This window comes from Triticum aestivum, chromosome 7B (assembly GCF_018294505.1).
Source record: "Triticum aestivum cultivar Chinese Spring chromosome 7B, IWGSC CS RefSeq v2.1, whole genome shotgun sequence".
Classification (NCBI taxonomy): domain Eukaryota; kingdom Viridiplantae; phylum Streptophyta; class Magnoliopsida; order Poales; family Poaceae; genus Triticum; species Triticum aestivum.
The window spans coordinates 684,336,617-684,359,311 of NC_057813.1; the positions used below are offsets into that span (position 1 = coordinate 684,336,617).

Here is a 22,695-nt window from a genome sequence, read left to right on the forward strand (position 1 = left end):
ACGATATCCACCCCACTCTCTCCTCCCTCTCGCCCCCCTGATCTAGATCGGGGCTCAACCCCGACCGCGCCCCGCCGATGTCGCCGTTGCCGCCTGTGGATCCCGCGCCCCACCACCGTGCTTCATCGTCGGATCCGCCGGCTCGCATCCTCGTCCTCCTCCCCAACGGCCTTCACCGACCCTCGTCGCTCACCGGACCGCCCCGACCCCATCACAGCCGTAGCTGGAGGCCTCCTCGTCTTTCCCCACGCCGGCTTCCCCAAGCCTCGACGAACGAACCCCTGCAACGTTGGTGAGGCCTTTGGCCTCCTCTTTCCTCTTTGTGCCTGCTCCTGCACGTCTCCCGGTCGCCAGTCACGCACCGTCGGCCACGCCCAGCGCACACGCGCGCCCCGTGCGCGCCCCGCTTGCCCACTGCTACTGTGCCCACTCCCCTGTTCCTTCTCCCCGACACGGCTCACGCCGCCGTGGCTGCACCTGCCTGCGTCGGCGTCCTCTTCGCGACGAACCACGAGCCCTGCCGCCCCGCCATGGCTGTCCGCGGCCACCCCGCCGTACTCTCCCGAGCCTTCCCCTCGCTCTCCTGCGCTGCTCCATGGCTCGACCGCCGTTACCTGCTCGCCGGTCCAGCCTTACTGAGCCCCCGCACGCCCCCGCCAGGCTTTGCCCTGCGCCTCCCCTCTTGCGCTCGCTCGAGGCCCCTGCTACCTCCGCCGCCCAGTCCGCTCCCCGGCCGGCGCCGATGGCCTCGCTCGAGCCAGCGCTCGGGTTCGCCCCTGTCGGTCGCCCACGCGCCCGTTACCGGTAGCGCCTGCACCCGGTTTGGCCTATGGGCCTATGGCAAACGGGGCCCACCGTACAGAACGTTTAAAAAAAAGAATTTTAAAATAAAAGTAATAATTAAAAAGTTATTAATTAATTAATTATGTTTAATTAACCTAATTAACTAATTAAAATCCATTAGCCTAATAACCTTGTTAGACTAAATTAACTAGATAGTTAATGTAACAGTCAATGACAGGGGGCCCCACACTTGACTGGTCAACTGGGACCCCTGGCCCACCTGTCAGCCTCGGGTACACTTCTGTGTACGCAGAGCTGGGTGCACCTAGCATTTAGCTATTTAATTTCGAATTAAATTAAATCGAGGAAATCTAGAAAATGATTAAACCTTTATAAATTAACATAAAATAATCCGTAGCTCGGATGAAAATACTTTCTACATGAAAGTTGCTCAGAACGATGAGACGAATCCGGATACGTAGCCTGTTCGTCCGCCACACATCCCTAGCATAGCAAACATGCAACTTTCCCCCTCCGGTTCATCTGTCCGAAAACGCGAAACACCGAGAATACTTTCCCGGATGTTTCCCCCCTTAACCGGTACCACCTCATACCGCGTTAGGGCACCCCTAGCACCGTTACTTGTCTTGTCATGCACCGTCATGCTTATGTTTGTATTATATTTATTGTTTCTTCCCCCTCTTCTCTCCGGTAGACTACGAGACCGACGCTGCTGCTGCCCAGTTCGACTACAGAGTTGACGACCCCTCTCTCTTGCCGGAGCAACCAGGCAAGCCCCCCCTTGATCACCAGATATCGCCTATTCTACTCTATACTGCTTGCATTAGAGTAGTGTAGCATGTTACTGCTTTCAGTTAATCCTATACTGCTGCATAGCCTGTCTTTGCTACTACTGTTGTTACCTTTACCTGCTATCCTACTGCTTAGTATAGGATGCTAGTGTTCCATCAGTGGCCCTACATTCTTGTCCGTCTGCCATGCTATACTACTGGGCTGTGATCACTTCGGGAGGTGATCACGGGCATATACTATATACCTTACACTGTTACATTACCTGTGATACTGTTCGGAGATGGGGGCTGAAAGGACAGGTGGCTCCATCCCGGTAGAGGTGGGCCTGAGTTCCCGACGGCCCCCAACTGTTACTTTGTGGCGGAGCGACAGGGCAGGTTGAGACCGCCTAGGAGAGAGGTGGGCCTGGCCCTGTTCGGCATTCGCGGATACTTAACACGCTTAACGAGATCTTGGTATTTGATCTGAGTCTGGCTACGAGCCTATACGCACTAACCATCTACGTGGGAGTAGTTATGGGTATCCCGATGTCGTGGTATCAGCCGAAGCGCTTCAGACGTCAGCGACGGAGCGGCGCGCGCCGAATTGGACTGGAACGCCACTAGGCTAGGTCTGCTTTCGGCCGCGTACGCAACGTGCAGGTGTGCTATGGGCGATGGGCCCAGACCCCTGTGCGCTTAGGTTTAGACCGGCGTGCTGGCCTCTCTGTTGAGCCTAGGTGGGGCTGCGACGTGTTGATCTTCCGAGGCCGGGCATGACCCAGGAAAGTGTGTCCGGCCAAATGGGATCGAGCGTGTTGGGTTATGTGGTGCACCCCTGCAGGGAAGTTAATCTATTCGAATAGCCGTGATCTTCGGTAACAGGACGACTTGGAGTTGTACCTTGACCTTATGACAACTAGAACCAGATACTTAATAAAACACACCCTTCGAAGTTCCACAGACAACCCGGTGATCGCTTTTCCACAGGGCGACGAGGAGAGGATCGTCGGGTAGGATTATGCTATGCGATGCTCTGGAGATGCTACTTGGAGATGCTACTTGGAGATGCTACTTGGAGGACTTCAATCTACTCTCTCCTACATGCTGCAAGACGGAGGCTGCCAGAAGCGTAGTCTTCGACAGGGTTAGCTATCCCCCTCTTATTCTGGCATTCTGCAGTTCAGTCCACTGATATGGCCTCCTTACACATATACCCATGCATATGTAGTGTAGTTCCTTGCTTGCGAGTACTTTGGATGAGTACTCACGGTTGCTTTTCTCCCTCTTTTCCCCTTTCCCTTCTACCTGGTTGTCGCAACCAGATGCTGGAGCCCTGGAGTCAGACGCCACCGTCGACGATGACTCCTACTATGCTGGAGGTGCCTACTACTACGTGCAGCCCGCTGACGACGACCAGGAGTAGTTAGGAGGATCCCAGGCAGGAGGCCTACGCCTCTTTCGATCTGTATCCCAGTTTGTGCTAGCCTTCTTAAGGCAAACTTGTTTAACTTATGTCTGTACTCAGATATTGTTGCTTCCGCTGACTAGTCTATGATCGAGCACTTGTATTCGAGCCCTCGAGGCCCCTGGCTTGTATTATGATGCTTGTATGACTTATTTTACTTTTAGAGTTGTGTTGTGATATCTTCCCATGAGTCCCTGATCTTGATCGTACATGTTTGCGTGCATGATTAGTGTACGATTAAATCCGGGGCGTCACAGTAAAGCACTGACGCGTACCAGTGATAATTTCTTTTGCACGGAAGAATCAAGATAATTTAAGTCAATAGTCGGCCCATATACAGTGCATAAATTAATTAAGGCCATAGAAACCCAATCTTATCTTTCAGAGCTCGATATATTTAGCAATTTCCACAAAAGAAAAGATATGTTTAGCAATATCTTCACGATGCACCAAAGATATAACTGTAGGGAAAGAATTGTGGGGTAGTAAGATACACACTGCTAAAAAAATTCATTAATGAAATTGACAGTCATCTTGATATACACACTTGGACCGCATAACGCTCTAATATAAATGGGGATGAATACTAAACGAAACGTAGATCTGGAAGACTTCTATTTGTAACCAGATAGCTAGAGTCTGTCTCTTCTCTCTCCTGTTTAGCTACACAGCTAAGATGGGGAGTTCCAATCGCCACCGCTCCATTTCCCATGCAGTCATCTTCGTGTTTGCCGTCCTGCTTCTCAAAGCTGATCTAGGTTCGTGCGGCTGCTTCAAGCGCATCTTCTCTTTCGGCGACTCCATTGTTAGAATATAGAGTTGTAATCTCAACCTCCTTCCTTCTCTTGTATTCTACCCAAACTCTTTTTGTTATAACCTTGTACGTCAAGCCAGGCTTCGGCCACGCATCAATATAAACTACCACGCGGCTCCCTCGATGGAGTAGGAACGTTTCATATCTTTCATGGTAATCAGAGCCACCTCTTCTCATACATCTAGCCACAATCCAAAACCCTAGAAACCACACATCATCGTCTCCATGGCTTCCTCCGCCGGCGTCTCCCTCAACCTTGGATCGCCGCCGTCTGAGAAGCTCGCAAGAAATAATTTCATCCTCTGGAAGACGCAGGTTCTCCCAGCCCTGCGAGGCGCGCAGGTGACGGGGCTCCTGGACAACACCGATGCCGCTCCACCCAAGTTGGTGGAGATCACGAAGGCAGACAAGACCACGGCCCTAGAGCCGAATCCCCTATACGGACCCTGGATCGCCAAAGATCAGCAGGTTCTATCATACCTTCTCAATTCCATGTCTCAAGAAATTCTTGCACAAGTTGTTGGGAAAGATTCCACCTTTGAGCTCTGGACGACGGTGACAAATCTCTTCGCCTCACAATCTCAGTCTCGGATTACTAATCTGAGAATCGCCATCACCAATACCAAGAAGGGCTCGATGTCAAGCTCGGCGTATATGGCGAAGATGAAAAGTCTTGGGGATGAACTAGCTGTTGCAGGTCGTCCCGTATCTGATCCAGAGATGGTGGACTATATTCTGGCCGGACTGGACCGCGACTACGACCCCGTGGTGGCGGCGATCGGCGCTGTCAAAAACATCATCACAGCCGACGATCTTTTTGCCCAGATTGCTGCCTTTGATCAAAGGATGGAGATGCTAGGCGACTCATCTTCAGGCGGGTTCTATTCATCCGCTAATGCGGTCTACAGAGGCCGTGGCCAGTCCCGTGGCAGATCTCGCGGGCGTGGAGGAAGAGGTTGTGGTCGTGGTGATCGTGGTGACCGCGGTGACCGACAGTCGTCTTCCTCCAATGGAGGCGGCGGATTCAGAGGCCGTCCTCGACAGCAACAGCAACAGCAGGCTCGTGAGCAACAGCATGACTATCCAGAATGTCAGATATGCTACAGACACCATCCAGGAGGTGCACGAGTTTGCTGGTGGCGTTATGAAGAAAACGACCAGGAAGAAAAGCAGGTGCATGCAGTCTCCTATGGCGTGGACACCAACTGGTACGCCGACAGTGCAGCAACAAACCACATCACAGGTGAACTTGACAAGTTGATGATGCGGGAGAAGTACAATGGAGGCGACCAAATTCGCACGGCAAGCGGTTCTGGTATGGATATCACACACATTGGTAGTTCAATTGTTAAAACCCCCGTGAAAAATTTACACTTGACCAATGTCTTGCATGTTCCTCAAACCTCTAAAAATCTTGTTTCGGTTCATCCATTCACTCTTGATAACAATGTTCTTATTGAATTCTATCCTTATTTTTTCTTGGTTAAGGACTTGAAAACAAGGAGAGTCATTCTTAGAGGACGGTGCTTGGGAGGACTCTACCCACTCATATCATTATCATCATCATCATCTTCATGGTCCAATAAACAAGCAAATATTGTCACCAAGCTATCTACATCAAGGTGGCATAGTCTTTTAGGTCATCCATCTTCAGTCATAGTTAGATATGTTCTTAGCAAAAATAAACTCTCTTATGAGCCTAGTAGTGAGTCAGTTTGTGATCCGTGTCAACAAGCAAAAAGTCATCAATTACCTTACCCAATTTCTACTAGTGTGTCTACTGCCCCTTTACAACTTATCTTTTCAGATGTATGGGGGCCAGCTTCTATTTCAGTTGGTAGATTTTCCTATTATGTAAGTTTTATTGATGACTATAGTAAATTTACTTGGATTTATCTGTTGAAAAAGCGATCTGATGTATTCCAAGTTTTCCTCAATTTCCAAAATCTTGTTGAACGCAAACTGAACTCTAAAATCATTGCTATGCAAAGTGACTGGGGTGGTGAGTATGAAAAACTAAATTCTTTCTTTCAAAAGCTTGGCATATCACACCATGTATCTTGTCCTCATGCTCACCAACAAAATGGATCCGCTGAAAGAAAGCACCATCACATAGTTGATATGGGGCTTGCCTTGTTAGCAAATGCTTCCATGCCGCTTAAATTTTGGGATGAAGCATTCTTAACTGCTACATATCTCATCAACTTGCTTCCAAGTAAAGTTATCAAATTTGAAACACCCATTACACGACTTCTTGGTGTCACATCCAACTATACATCTCTTCGTATTTTTGGTTGTGCCTGTTGGCCCAATCTTAGGCCTTACAACACACGCAAACTCGCTTTCCGCTCAAAACGGTGTGTCTTTTTAGGCTATAGCCCCATGCATAAAGGGGTCAAGTGCCTTGATGTTCCTACTGGTCGGGTGTATATATCCAGAGATGTTGTATTTGATGAGTCCGTGTTTCCCTTTGCATCCCTTCATCCTAATGCTGGTGCACTTCTCCGCAAAGAAATTCTTCTTCTTCCTTCACATCTTCGGTCTTTTGATCATGGGGGCGACAACAATTGTACTAACCAATGTGATGATATTCCTGCTGGTACTGGTCTTTCTCTTATGCCTGTGCAGGTCCCTAGAGAAAACGGTGCTCAAAATGACCAAGATCTCGAAAATATGGCTGGTTTTGATCCTATATTTCATGCTGAGGAAGGAGACGAAGCTGGCACAGATGACGAAGAAGATCTGGCGGCGCCTGCCACCCCTGCACGCGCGCAGATCTCGGATCACGCGACCGCATCCGCCTCGGATCAAGCCCCTGATGGCTCCAATCCTGGATCCAGGGCGGGCCACTCCCGTGCTGCCGCGTCAGCTTCAGGCGGGACCAGCAGCGGGGCCGAATCCCCCTCGCCCTGCGCGCCAGCGTCAGGCGGGACCAGCGGCGGGACAAGATCCTCCCTGCACCACGCGCGCCTCCAGTCGCGGTCGGGTGGCGGATCCTCTGCGCCAGTGCCTGCAGACGGGGCAGCCACACCAGAAGCCACAGGATCCCCTGCGCATATGACGACAAATCAGTCCACTGCATCAGCAGATTCTCCTGGATCTTCTGTGGCAAGTATACCAGCGGTGCAGCGAGAGGTTTCTTCACGTGTTATGACCCGGCTACAGAAAGGTATACGGAATCCTAAAATTAGGAAAGATGGAACTATACCATATGGAATGTTGTGTATTTCAGGAGAACCAACATCGTTGAAGAATGCACTTGATGATCCTAAATGGAAAAAGGCAATGGATGAGGAGTATTCTGCGCTCATGAGGAATAAGACTTGGCATCTTGTACCAAATCAGAGAGGTAAAAATATTATTGATTGCAAATGGGTGTATAGAATTAAGAAGAAGGCAGATGGCTCCATTGACAGATATAAGGCACGTCTAGTTGCAAAGGGCTTTAAGCAACGTTATGGCATTGACTATGAGGACACCTTTAGTCCCGTTGTGAAAGCTGCAACTATCAGACTTGTGTTAGCCATTGCTGTATCCAGAGGATGGAGTTTAAGGCAGCTAGATGTACAGAATGCGTTTCTGCACGGTGTTCTGGAAGAGGAAGTGTTTATGAGACAACCACCTGGGTATGAGAGTAAGAAATTGCCACAGTATGTCTGCAAGCTTGATAAAGCACTCTATGGTCTAAAGCAAGCACCCAGAGCATGGTATTCCAGATTGAGCTCACAGTTAAAATATCTTGGCTTTGTTGCTTCCAAGGCTGACATATCCTTGTTTATTTATAACAAGGCAGGAGTAGTCTTTTTTGTGCTTATATATGTTGATGATATCATAGTTGCAAGTTCTTCACAAAATACTACTAATGCTCTTTTGCATGATTTGAGCTCAGAGTTTGCCTTGAAGGACCTAGGTGATTTGCATTTCTTCTTGGGTATTGAAGTCAAGAAAACTCAAGATGGTATTGTGTTAAATCAGGAAAAATATATTCTTGAGCTTCTGTCTCGCATGGGGATGAAAAATTGCAAGCCAATGCCTACACCTTTATCCTCCTCAGAAAGTCTCTCAGCATATGAGGTGAGCCACTTCAAGAGGAGGAGAGTACAAGGTATAGGAGTACTGTGGGAGCACTACAATATTTAACTCTCACACGTTCAGATATCTCATTTGCTATCAACAAGGTTTGTCAATATCTTCATGCACCTACTTCTGCACATTGGTCAGCTGTCAAGAGGATTGTGAGATATGTGAAACATACTATGGGAATAGGACTTCATTTCAAACGGTCTAATTCTTCTCTTGTGAGTGCATTCTCTGATGCTGACTGGGCAGGATGTAGTGACGACAGAAGATCAACTGGAGGTTTTGCAGTGTTCTTTGGATCTAATCTTATCTCCTGGAGTGCTAGAAAGCAAGCTACTGTGTCACGCTCAAGTACAGAAGCTGAATACAAGTCTTTGGCTAATGCAACTGCTGAGATCATTTGGGTTGAATCACTTCTTGAGGAATTGGGAATCAAGAAGAATCGTATCTCATGTTTATGGTGTGATAATTTGGGAGCAACATATCTTTCTGCAAATCCAGTGTTCCATGCCAGGACAAAGCACATAGAAATTGATTTTCACTTTGTACGAGAAAGGGTTGCGGCAAGGAAACTTGAGATTCGATTTATTCCTTCTAAGGATCAAGTGGCTGACGGTTTTACAAAAGCACTACCAGCAAGACCATTTGAAGAATTCAAGAGTAATCTTAACTTAGGTTAGTTGAGATTAAGGGAGGGTGTTAGAATATAGAGTTGTAATCTCAACCTCCTTCCTTCTCTTGTATTCTACCCAAACTCTTTCTGTCATAACCTTGTACGTCAAGCCAGGCTTCGGCCACACATCAATATAAACTACCACGCGGCTCCCTCGATGGAGTAGGAACGCTTCATATCTTTCATCCATAACGGACACCGGCAACTTCGCGTACATCACCCGCAACAGTCCGCCGGGTCCGCCCTCAGTGCCCCCTTATGGAGAGACCTACTTCCACAACCCCACGGGCCGTGCCTCCGATGGGCGTCTCATCATCGACTTCTACGGTCAGTACGTACATGCATGCGTGTGTGTTCCAACAGTCCGAGTTTCGTACGCATGCTAAATTTTGTGCCTGATGTTGTGTCAGCGCAAGCGTTCGGCCTGCCGTTGCTGCCGCCGAGCATTCCCGAGGAGAAGACGGGGAAGTTCCAGACCGGTGCCAACTTCGCCGTGTTTGGCTCTATTGCGCTCAACCCCATGTACTTCATGTCAAGGTATAACTTCAGTCTGCAGCGCGGGTGCCTCGACGAGCAGCTGGCTTCTTTCAAGAGAGTGCTCGCACGGATTGCTCCGGGAGATGGTACGTAACGCATGCAAAAACATACGTTACAGTCAGCTTATCATGTTCTAATTAGCCACGTGTCTGCATGCACATGTATATGTGTTCCTGGTCAACTTATTCTTTTTTTTTGTCTGTGAATAGCTGCCACCAAGAGTCTCATGAGCGAATCCCTAGTCGTCTTCGGCGAGATTGGTGGCAACGACTACAACTTCTGGTTCTTCGATCGTACACACAGCCGGGACACGGCCCAGGAGTACATACCGGACGTGGTTGCCCGCATAGGCGCCGGTGTCCAAGAGGTGATCAAGCTTGGTGCTAGGACTGTCCTTGTCCCGGGGAACTTCCCCATTGGGTGCGTGCCGGTTTACCTCAGAGATTACAAGAGCAACACGGCCACGGACTACGACCAGTTCGGTTGCCTCAAGTGGTTCAACGCATTCTCCCAGATGCACAACCAGCTACTGAAACAAGAGATCAGCAAGCTCAAGTCACAGAACCCCGGCGTGAAGATCATCTACGGCGACTACTACGGTGCCTTCATGGAGTTCGTCAAGAATCCTAGCAGGAATGGCATTGACAAGCCTTTGGTAGCGTGTTGTGGTGGCGATGGCCCCTATGGCACAGGCCATTTGTGCGACCAGAAGGCGAAGGTCTGCCCCGACCCATCAAGGTTCGCCAACTGGGACCAGATCCACATGACGGAGAAGGCGTACAATGTTATCGCCAATGGGGTGCTCAACGGCCCGTACACCGACACCCCGTTGCTCCACGCTTGTTAGGAGAATTCAGTTCCTTCATTTTGAGACTTGAATAATCATTGCAGCTAATTAATACTCCATTTGTAACAAAAATATAAGATTTTTTTTGGTGACGTCTTATATTTTATTAGAGGTTGTTACTTTGTACCATATGTGTATCAAAAAGTGCAACAGTGGAAAAAATAAAAATAAATAGGAAAACGTTGCGCGTCTACACGCCGGCCTAAACTTGGGCGCATCGCCGATGCGAGCACTGAGGGGCCACGCGTACCACGCGACCTGTCCAGCTGAGCCGCCCCCTTTGCTTCTTATCCTCTTCCCCTTTTTATCTCTCTCGACCTGTCCAGCTCAGCCGCCCCCTTTGCTTCTTATCCTCTTCCCCTTTTTATCTCTCTGCTCCAGCGCCTTCTTCTTCCTCCCAAAACGCATCTCAGCTGGGAAAAGCACCCAACGCCATGGCCATGGACGAGCTGCCGTGATTTCCTTCCAGCTCGAGGCACCACACTCAGCGACAAATCAGGGGCCACGGGAGCTGGAACCAGCGGTTGGCAGAGCTGTAACAAGAAGTTGGTCGAGCTGCATCCAGCGACGCCGCCCGGCAAAGAGCTGCAACCGTTCAGCAATCAGCCACGCTCTTCGACGGCGAAGTTGCAACCGTGCACGTCGGAGCTGTGTTAGCTAATCTGGTCGTTGTGCTTAGCTTAGTTTGTTTTTCCGACAAATAAGCAAGTACGCATGAGCCGTGATGTGTGCGTGCCATGCACGTACCCTTGCATGGGCATGTAGATCGAAGTTGTCGCGTCGTTCGGCCTGGTAGCTTAGCAGGTGATTAGGAGGCACGATCGGCTCTCGTGGGATGGCGCGAATCCTGCGGATCGTGGCGCATAATTACGATCGCCACCTGCATCTCTTTCGTTGTAACGAATTAATAGCATAGGAAGAAAAACAGAAAAATCGCAATGTTGCACGCGATGCAAAACACCTGTCTCAGCGAGCCTAGTTTCCTAGCAAGTGGTATTCAAATCACTGAAAAAAATAGCACGCTATAGCGTATTGAGAATTACCTCGTTAAATATATCGGTGTACAACGTCTCGCTAATAGCACGCTATAGCGCGATATAGCACGCCAATAGCATATTTTAAGGTTGCCGCTATTTTGCTATAGCACGCTATTTTTTTCATTGATTCAAAACCTCGTTTTGCGACCTCACGATCATGTCCGACAACGAAGAGCAGCCGGACCACGAGGCAGTAGCGGCAGCGACAACGGTGGCGGCGGCGGCGGCACCCCTCAGCGTAGGCAGGGGCGGCCCAAGCCGCTCGGCGACTCCACCACGGGAGCGCAGCCGCGCACTAGTAGAAAACCCCCCACTAGTCCCGGTTGGTAAGACCCTTTAGTTCCGGTTTTTGAACCGGGACTAAAGGGTCGTTACTAATGCCTCTCCCCTTTAGTCCCGGTTCTTAAACGAACCGGGACTAAAGGCCGCGGCCACGTGGAGCTCCACCTCTAGTCCCGGTTGGTAACACCAACCGGGACTAAATGAAATTTTATGATTTTTTTTGAATTTTTTTTATTTTTAAATTTCTGAATTATTTTAACCTCTAATCTCTAATCACCACCCCTCATCACTGCTCAATTTATCCTCTAATCTCTAATCACCCCTCATCATTCCAAATCATCTAACTTCCCCAACGGTCACCCATCCTCCCACTCCCCCAGCCTGAGCAAGATTAACTTCCGGGTTCTATTCTCCCTCGTTTCCAAGTCTGCACTTGTTGTTTTCCTGACAATAGTAAGATGGCAATCCTATTAACCTTCAGGAATTTTGCTTGAGCATGAAGTGACACATTTCACTGTTTGAGTTTGAAACTATTGTTTTAAATAACAATAATTATTTAGTAACACTAATATTTCTTGAATAATTAGTTTGACCATTGTTTGACCACAGTTTGACCAGATTTGACCAAAATTCAAAATAACTGAAATAATTATTTAGTGACACTAATATTCTAGAATAATTAGTTTGACCATTGTTTGACCACAATTTGACCACAGTTTGAAATCTTTTCGATTTTTCCACTCTAGATCTTAAAAGCCTCATAACTTTTTTCTGTTAGGTTTTTGAGGATTTTGAAAATGTTTAACGGGGTTCCCCGTTAAATTTGGATGTAACTTTTTCATCTGAGTTACTATGCAAAAGTTATGCCCATTTAACTAAATTCTAGAGAGATTTTGCAAATAAAGTCAAAATTCACATTTGCAAATTTTCCCAACAACTAGACCACATATCACATGAGAAACTTATTTTTTTATTTTTTTGACATTTTCATCATTTTCTTTTATTTTTTTTAAACTGAAAAGGCGATCCACGTTCCCAACGCTCACGTCCAGAAACTACATCGAGTGGTCGCTGGTCATGAAGGTTCACCTGGAGTCCTGGGGGCTCTGGGACGCGATCGAGGCAGGCAACACACAACACGTGCGTGACGACAAGTCAGCGCTCGCAATTCTTCTCCGAGCCGTTCCGCCAGAGATGCTCGGCATCCTCGTCGTCATGGAGAATGCCAAGGCGGCCTGGGACACCATCCAGGTCATGCACATGTGGGTGCACCACGTGCACGAGGCAATCGTAGACCGACTCTGTGCGGAATTCGAGCAGATCGCCTTCCATGACGGTGAGACCCTCGACGCCTTTGCGATGTGCATCACTAGCCTCGTCAACCAGCTGCGCACCATTGGCGACAACGTCGAGGAGGTATGTGTCGTGCATAAGCTGTTGCGTGTGGTCCCCTCACGTTACACACAGATCGCAGTGGCGATCGAGACGCTTCTCAACCTAACGACGATCTCAGCTGAGGAGCACATTGGCCGGTTGGGACCGCCGAGGAGCATTGTGCCGCGCCCGCACCGAGCCAAAGTGGCGGGAAGCTGTATCTCACTCAGCAGCAGCAGGAGGTGCGCAAACAAGCGCGCTAGAGCGGCCAAGGGTCCGGCGGCGGCGGAGGCAACGGCGACGGACAGAACAACCCCCATGGGAAGAATCAGGGGCGGAGGAATGACTCTCACCCACCTCAGAACACCGGCAGCTCCGACGGCTCTAGCGGTCGCAGCAGCGGCCGCGACACGAGCAAGGTGAAGTTCTACAACTGCAACAAGCCGGGGCACTTCTCGCGGGACTACACCGAGCACTAGCGCGAGCGCAAGGAGCAGGCGCACCTGGTAGAGGGAGGGACCGAGGATTCCACGCTCCTCCTGGCGAGCCTGTGTGTGCTCACCCCGACCATGGAGACAACTGGGGAGCACATCATGCTCAATGAGGAGCGCTCCCAGGCACGCCCCACGCCGGACGGTCGAGGATGCGGCACCTCTTGGTTCCTGGACACAGGCGCCAGCAACCATATGTCCGGGCGGCGGGAGATTTTCTCCGAGCTGGACTGTGGCTTGTGCATCTCTATCAAGCAGGGCGACGAATCAGCGCTACAGATCGAGGGTAGAGGAACATTCTATTCCAATGCCTCAACGCTGAGCATTTAGTCCTGTCAGAGGTATATTACACCCCCCAACTTGTGCAGCAATATAGTCAGCATAGGCTAGCTGACGAGGACGTCTACGAGGCGCACATATCCCATGGCATGCCGCAGCTGCGCGATCCAGGTTGGCGGCTGCTCGTGCGAGTGCAGCACAACCACGGGCGCTTGTATGTGCCTCGTGGTGCATGCCGGCGAGGATGCATGGCTGTGGCACGTGCGCTACGACCGCATCGGCTTCCAGGCGCTCTGATAACTCGCACGAGAGGAAATGGTGCACGGTCTGCCCCTCCTCAACGAGGTGGATCGCGTCTGCAAGGCGTGCCTGGTGGGCAAGCACCGTCGAGCTCCTTTTCCCCGCCAAGCCCTGAACTGCGCTGGGGAGGTGCTCGAGCTGGTGCATGCAGATCTGTGTGGTCCTATCTTCCCTGCTATGTCGGGAGGGAAGTGGTACTTCCTCCTGCTCGTCGATGACAAGACCCACTCCATGTGGCTATGCCTATTCACGATGAAGGGCGAGGCGGAAACGATGCTCCAGCAATTTCAGGAGGCTGCAAAGCGTGAGTCCGGTCACCGCCTCAAGACCTTGCACACCGATCGCGGGGACGAATTCAATTCCACCAGCCCTGGCGAGTTTTTCGCAGAACTGGGGGTGCACCGGTATCTCACCACCCCGTACACGCCACAACAGAGCGGCATGGTGGAGCGTCGCGACCAGACCATCGTTGGCATGGCGCGGAGTCTACTCAAGGCCAAGAGCGTCCCGGCACGCTTCTAGGGAGAGGTCGTGACGACGACCGTGCACCTGCTCAACAGGGCTACGATGAAGAGCGTGGCTGGCATGACACCATACCAGGCGTGGGGCGGGAGCCGGCCCAGCATCCAGCATTTTCGCACTTTCGGGTGCGTCGCTCATGTGAAAGTGACACGCCCGAATGTGAAGAAGCTTGTTGATCGGAGCGTGCCCGTGGTGTTCCTGGGGTACGAGCCAGGTTCAGCAGCCTATCCGTGTCTTCCACCCTCCCTTGGGGCATGCCCATGTCTCCCGAGATGTCATGTTCGACGAGAACGTGTCGTGGGATTGAAGTTCTGTCATGGAGGCACAAGGTGAGGGGATGGACTCCTTCACCATCAAGCTGGTGCCCGCGGCCATGCCTAGTGCCCGGGTGGAGTTGGCGGACACTCCGAGCACGCACAACACGGTGGCCTCACCCGGCGCCGAGCCGTCCATGCCACAGAGTGCGGTCGGCACGCCCTCACCTGCGTCCCCGACATATGCGACACCGATCTCAATACCTACAGGCGTTGAACATGCCTCACCACCCACTGGCGCATCGGAGACGTCCACCGACTCGGAGGCACCGCACCGGTACCGCACATTGTAGAACATGTGGGACACAACCAAGGAGGTGGAGGCGAACTACAACGACAATGAGATGTGCTTGTTCGTGGGAGAGGAGACAACTTCCTTCGCTGAGGTGGAGAGGAAGCAGGGTTGGCGCGTGGCAATGGACGAAGAGATGCGGAGCATCATCGCCAACAAGACCTGGGAGCTGAGCGAGCTCCCGCCTGGTCACCGCCCGATCTGTCTAAAGTGGGTCTACAAGCTTAAGAAGGACCCTTGAGGCGTGGTAGTGAAGCAGAAGGCGCGTCTAGTGGTAAAGGGCTATGTCCAGCAGCAAGACATGGACTTTGAGGAGGTTTTCACGCTGGTCGCCCACATGGACTCGGTGCGCGTCCTCGTCGCGCTAGCGGTGCACCATGGCTGTCAGGTACACCATATGGACATTAAGTCCGCTTTCTTGAATGGTGACCTGCTCGAGGAGGTTTATGTGCAGCACCCGCCGGGTACTCCGTGGCCTGCCAGGAGGGCAAGGTGTTGCGCCTTTGCAAGGCGTTGTACGGTCTCTGCCAAGTGCCGAGGGCTTGGAACGTGAAGCTGGACGAGAACCTGTGCATGCTTGGCTTCGAGCGCTTTCCATCGGTGCACGCAGTTTACCAACGCAGCACAGGCGGATCACTCATGATCATCATAGTCTACCTAGATAACCTCATCATCACCAGTGCAGCCCCAACAAAAATCGACTCCTTCAAGCAAAAGATGACCAAGTTGTTTCAGATGGACAATCTGGGCAAGCTCAGCTACTACCTTGGCATCAAGGTGAGTCAGGAGCATGAACGGGTCGTGCTCGGGCAGGCAGCCTTGTTGGGGAACGCAGTAATTTCAAAAAAAATCCTATGATCACGCAAGATCTATCTTGGTGATGCATAGCAACGAGAGGGGAGAGTGTGTCCACTTACCCTCGTAGACCGTAAGCGGAAGCGTTAGTTAACGCGGTTGATGTAGTCGAACGTCTTCGCGATCCAACCGATCCATGTACCAAACGTACGGCACCTCCGCGTTCAGCACATTTCATCTCGATGAAGTCCCTCGTACTCTTGGTCAAGTTGAGGCTGAGGGAGAGTTTTGGCAGCACAATGGTGTGGCGACGGTGATGATGAAGTTACCAGCGCAGGGCTTCGTCTAAGCACTACGACGATATGACCGAGGTGTGTAACTGTGGAGGGGGGCACTTAGGGAGTCCTAGACTGTGGGGTCCTCGGGGAGCCGGCCAATGTGACATGGGCCGGACTAATGGGCCATGAAGATACGAGATAGAAGGTTTTCTCCCGTGAACAGATGGCACTCTCCTTTGCGTGGACGGCAAACTTGGCATCCAGATGTGTAGTTTCCTTCCTCTGTAAACCGACTTTGTACAACCCTAGTCCCCTCCGGTGCCTTAAACCGGAGGCTTTAGTCCTTAGGGGCAATCACAATCATACATGCTAGACATCTAGGGTTTAGCCATTTCGATTTCGAGGTAGATCAACTCTTGTAACCCATATACTCATCAAAGTCAATCAAGCGAAAGTAGGGTATTACCTCCATTAAGAGGGCCCAAACCTGGTTAAATAGTGTGTCCCCTACCTCATGTTACCTTTGATCCTTTGACGCACAGTTCGGGCCCCCCTACCCGAGATCTGCCTATTTTGACACCAACATTGGTGCTTTCATTGAGAGTTCCACTGTGTCGTCGCCAGAAGGCTCAATTGAAGGAAATATGCCCTAGAGGCAATAATAAAGTTAATATTTATTTCCTTATAATCATGATAAATGTTTATTATTCATGCTAGAATTGTATTAACCGGAAACATAATACATGTGTGAATACATAGACAAACAAAGTGTCACTAGTATGCCTCTACTTGACTAGCTCGTTAATAAAAGATGGTTATGTTTCCTAACCATGAACAATGAGTTGATTGATTAACGAGGTCACATCATTAGTAGAATGATCTGATTGACATGACCCATTCCATTAGCTTAGCACCCGATCGTTTAGTATGTTGCTATTGCTTTCTTCATGACTTATACATGTTCCTATGACTATGAGATTATGCAACTCCCGTTTACCGGAGGAACACTTTGGGTACTACCAAACGTCACAACATAACTGGGTGATTATAAAGGAGTACTACAGGTGTCTCCAGTGGTCGATGTTGGGTTGGCGTATTTCGAGATTAGGATTTGTCACTCCGATTGTCGGAGAGGTATCTCTGGGCCCTCTCGGTAATACACATCACATAAGCCTTGCAAGCATTACAACTAATATGTTAGTTGTGAGATGATGTATTACGGAACGAGTAAAGAGACTTGCCGGTAACGAGATTGAACTAGGTATTGGATACCGACGATCGAATCTCGGGCAAGTAACATACCGATGACAAAGGGAACAACGTATGTTGTTATGCGGTCTGACCGATAAAGATCTTCGTAGAATATGTAGGAGCCAATATGGGCATCCAGGTCCCGCTATTGGTTATTGACCAGAGACGTGTCTCGGTCATGTCTACATTGTTCTCGAACCCGTAGGGTCCGCACGCTTAAGGTTACGATGACAGTTATATTATGAGTTTACATGTTTTGATGTACCGAAGGAGTTCGGAGTCCCGGATGAGATCGGGGACATGACGAGGAGTCTCGAAATGTTCGAGACGTAAAGATTCATATATTGGATGATATGGTTAGGCCAAGGGGTCAAGCCCATGAGGCTTTAGGTCGGTGCAAAAGGAGTTTTGCGGAGGCCAGGGGGCCAAACGCCGGAGACCCTGGCGTCTGGCCCTGGGCCAGACGCCGAGGCCCATGGCGTCTGGGCCAGACGCCAAGGATTGTGGCGTTTGGTCCTGGAGTCCGAGTGGGACTCTTGCCTTTCGGGCAAAACCGACTTTGAGGAGGCTTTTGCTCCAAGTTTCGACCACGGGGCTCAACATATAAATAGAGGGGCAGGGCTAGCACCAAAGACACAACAAGTTGATCCACGTGATCTATTCCTTAGCCGTGTGCGGTGCCCCCAGCCACCATATTCCTCGATAATACTGTAGCGGAGTTTAGGCGAAGCCCTGCTGCTGTAGTACATCAAGATCGTCACCACGCCGTCGTGCTGACGGAACTCATCCCCGACACTTTGCTGGATCGGAGTCCGGGGATCGTCATCGAGCTGAACGTGTGCTCGAACTCGGAGGTGCCGTAGTTTCGGTGCTTGATCGGTTGGATCGAGAAGACGTACGACTACTTCCTCTACGTCGTGTCACCGCTTCCGCAGTCGGTCTGCGTTGGGTACGTAGACAATACTCTTCCCTCGTTGCTATGCATCACATGATCTTGCATGTGCGTAGGAAAATTTTTGAAATTACTATGAAACCCAACAGTGGCATCCAAGCCTAGGTTATTTATGTTGATGTTATATGCACGAGTAGAACACAAGTGAGTTGTGGACGATACAAGTCATACTGCCTACCAGCATGTCATACTTTGGTTCGGCGGTATTGTTGGACGAGACGACCCGGACCAACCTTACGCGTATGCTTACGCGAGACCGGTTCCCTCGACGTGCTTTGCACAGAGATGGCTTGCGGGCGACTGTCTCTCCAACTTTAGTTGAACCAAGTATGGCTACGCCCGGTCCTTGCGAAGGTTAAAACGGAGTCTATTTGACAAACTATCGTTGTGGTTTTGATGCGTAGGTGAGATTGGTTCTTACTTAAGCCCGTAGCAGCCACGTAAAACATGCAACAACAAAGTAGAGGACGTCTAACTTGTTTTTGCAGGGCATGTTGTGATGTGATATGGTCAAGGCATGATGCTGAATTTTATTGTATGAGATGATCATGTTTTGTAACCGAGTTATCGGCAACTGGCAGGAGCCATATGGTTGTCGCTTTATTGTATGCAATGCAATCGCGATGTAATGCTTTACTTTATTACTAAACGGTAGTGATAGTCGTGGAAGCATAAGATTGGCGAGACGACAATGATGCTACGATGGAGATCAAGGTGTCGCGCCGGTGACGATGGTGATCATGACGGTGCTTTGGAGATGGAGATCACAAGCACAAGATGATGATGGCCATATCATATCACTTATATTGATTGCATGTGATGTTTATCTTTTTATGCATCTTATCTTGCTTTGATTGACAGTAGCATTTTAAGATGATCTCTCACTAATTATCAAGAAGTGTTCTCCCTGAGTATGCACCGTTGCGAAAGTTCTTCGTGCTGAGACACCACGTGATGATCGGGTGTGATAGGCTCTACGTTCAAATACAACGGGTGCAAAACAGTTGCGCACGCAGAATACTCAGGTTAAACTTGACGAGCCTAGCATATGCAGATATGGCCTCGAAACACGGAGACCGAAAGGTCGAGCGTGAATCATATAGTAGATATGATCAACATAGTGATGTTCACCATTGAAACTACTCCATCTCACGTGATGATCGGACATGGTTTAGTTGATTTGGATCACGTGATCACTTAGAGGATTAGAGGGATGTCTGTCTAAGTGGGAGTTCTTAAGTAATATGATTAATTGAACTTAAATTTATCATGAACTTAGTCCTGGTAGTATTTTGCAAATTATAGATCAATAGCTCACGTTGTTGCTTCCCTGTGTTTATTTTGATATGTTCCTAGAGAAAATTGTGTTGAAAGATGTTAGTAGCAATGATGCGGATTGGATCCGTGATCTGAGGATTATCCTCGTTGCTGCACAGAAGAATTATGTCCTTGATGCACCGCTAGGTGACAGACCTATTGCAGGAGCAGATGCAAACGTTATGAACGTTTAGCTAGCTCAATATGATGACTACTTGATAGTTTAAGTGCACCATACTTAACGGCTTAGAATCAGGACTTCAAAGACGTTTTGAACGTCATGGACCATATGAGATGTTCCAGGAGTTGAAGTTAATATTTCAAGCAAATACCCGAGTTGTGAGATATGAAGTCTCCAACAAGTTCTATAGCTAAAAGATGGAGGAGAATCGCTCAACTAGTGAGCATGTGCTCAGATTGTCTGGGTACTACAATCGCTTGAATCAAGTGGGAGTTAATCTTCCAGATAAGATAGTGATTGACAGAATTCTCTAGTCACCATCACCAAGTTAGTAGAACTTCGTGATGAACTATGATATGCAAGGGATAACGGAAACGATTCCCAAGCTCTTCGAAATGCGGAAATTGACGAAGATAGAAATCGAGAAAAACATCAAGTGTTGATGGTAGACAAGACCACTAGTTTCAAGAAAAGGGCAGAGGGAAGAAGGGGAACTTCAAGAAGAACAGCAAACAAGTTGCTGCTCAAGTGAAGAAGCCCAAGTCTGGTCCTAAGCCTGAGACTAAGTACTTCTACTGCAAAGGGACTGGTCACCGGAAACGGAATCACCCCAAGTGATTGGCGGATAAGAAGGATGGCAAAGTAAACATAAGTATATTTGATATACATGTTATTGATGTGTACTTTACTAGTGTTTATAGCAAACCCTAAGTATTTGATACTAGTTCAGTTGCTAAGATTAGTAACTCGAAACGGGAGTTGCAGAATAAACAGAGACTAGTTAAGGGTGAAGTGACGATGTGTGTTGGAAGTGGTTCCAAGATTGATATGATCATCATCGCACACTCCCTATAATTTCGGGATTAGTGTTGAAACTAAATAAGTGTTATTTGGTGTTGGCGTTGAGCATGAATATGATTTGATCATGTTTATTGCAATACGGTTATTCATTTAAGTAAGAGAATAAAATGTTGTTCTATTTACATGAATAAAACCTTATATGGTTACACACCCAATGAAAATGGTTCATTGGATCTCGATCGTAGTGATACACATATTTATAATATTGAAACCAAAAGATGCAAAGTTAATAATGATAGTGCAACTTATTTGTGGCACTGCCGTTTGGGTCATATCGGTGTAAAGCGCATGAAGATACTCCATAAAGATGGATTTTCGGAATCACTTGGTTATGAATCATTTGATGCTTGCGAACCGTGCCTTTTGGGCAAGATGACTAAAACTCCGTTCTCCAGAACAATGGAACGTGCTATTGACTTATTGGAAATAATACATACCGATGTATGCAATCCAATGAGTGTTGATGCTCGTGGAAAGTATCATTATTTTCTGATCTTCACAGATGATTTGAGCAGATATGAGTATATCTACTTAATGAAACACAAGTCTGAAACATTTGAAAAGTTCAAAGAATTTCAGAGTGAAGTGAAAAATCATCGTAACAAGAAAATAAAGTTTCTACGATCTGATCGTAGAGAAGAGTGTTTGAGTTACGAGTTTGGCTTTTAGTTAAAAACAATAGTTTCACTACTCATGCCACCTGGAACACCACAATGGTGTGTCCGAACGTCATAATTGTACTTTATTGGATATAGTGCAACCTATGATGTTTCTTACCGATTTACCACTATCATTTTGGGGTTATGCATTGAAGACAGCTGCATTCACGTTTAAAAGGGCACCATCTAAATCCGTTGAGACGACACTATATGAACTGTGGTTTAGCAAGAAACCCAAGTTGTCGTTTCTTAAAGTTTGGGGCTGTGATGCTTATGTGGAAAAGTTTCATCCTGATAAGCTCGAACCCAAATCGGAGAAGTGCGTCTTCATAGAATACCCAAAGGAAATTGTTGGGTACACCTTCTATCACAGATCCGGAGGCAAGATATTCGTTGCTAAAAATGGATCCTTTCTGGAGAAGGAGTTTCTCTCGAAAGAAGTGAGTGGGAGGAAAGTAGAACTTGATGAGGTAACTGTACCTGCTCCCTTATTGGAAAGTAGTTCATCACAGAAATCAGTTCCTGTGACAAATACACCAATTAGTGAGGAAGCTAATGATATTGATCATAAAACTTCAGATCAAGTTACTACAGAACCTCGTAGGTCTTCCAGAGTAAGATCTGCACCAGAGTGGTGTAGTAATCATGTTCTGGAAGTCATGTTACTAGACCATGATGAACCTACGAACTATGAGGAAGCGATGATGAGCCCAAATTCCGCGAGATGGCTTGAGGCCATAAAATCTGAGATATGATCCATGTATGACAACAAAGTATGGACTTTGATTGACTTGCTCGATGATCAGCAAAGCCATGTTAAATAAATGGATCTTCAAGAGGAAGACGGACACTGATAGTAATGTTACTGTCTACAAAGCTCGACTTGTCGCAAAAGGTTTTCGGCAAGTTCAAGGGATTGACTACGATGAGACCTTCTCACCCGTAGCGATGCTTAAGTCCGTCCGAATCATGTTAGCGATTGCCGCATTTTATGATTATGAAATTTGGCAAATGGATGTTAAAACTGCATTCCTTAATGGATTTATTAAAGAAGAGTTGTATATGATGCAACCAGAAGGTTTTGTCAATCCTAAAGGTGCTAACAAAATGTGCAAGCTCCAGCGATCCATCTATGGACTGGTGCAAGCATCTCGGAGTTGGAATATACGCTTTGATAAGTTGATCAAAGCATATAGTTTTATATGGACTTACGATGAAGCCTGTATTTACAATAAAGTGAGTGGGAGCACTACAGCCTTTCTGATTAGTATATGTGAGTGACATATTGTTGATCAGAAATGATGTAGAATTTTTCTGCAAAGCATAAAGGAGTGTTTTAAAGGAGTTCTTTAAAAAGAAAAGACCTCAGTAAAAAGCTACTTATATATTGAGCATCAAGATCTATTGAGATAGATCAAGACGCTTGATAAGATTTTCAATGAGTACATACCTTGGCAAGATTTTGAAATAGTTCAAAATGGAACAGTTAAAGAAAGAGTTCTTGCCTGTGTTGCAAA

The 22,695-nt window shown here is 48.3% G+C and overlaps 1 protein-coding gene and 1 pseudogene across 1 annotated transcript; both read left to right on the forward strand.

The window, feature by feature from the left end:
- The first annotated feature begins 3,718 nt into the window (after nucleotides 1-3,718).
- Nucleotides 3,719-9,993, forward strand: LOC123160097 (GDSL esterase/lipase At1g28600-like). The gene is made up of 4 exons (XM_044577918.1): nucleotides 3,719-3,841; nucleotides 8,795-8,936; nucleotides 9,020-9,232; nucleotides 9,356-9,993. The coding sequence occupies exons 1-4, from the start codon at nucleotides 3,719-3,721 to the stop codon at nucleotides 9,991-9,993; spliced, it is 1,116 nt and encodes a 371-aa protein (XP_044433853.1).
- A 5,192-nt stretch (nucleotides 9,994-15,185) lies between these two features.
- Nucleotides 15,186-22,695, forward strand: part of LOC123158454 (putative receptor-like protein kinase At4g00960) — a 74,443-nt pseudogene continuing 66,933 nt past the window's right edge.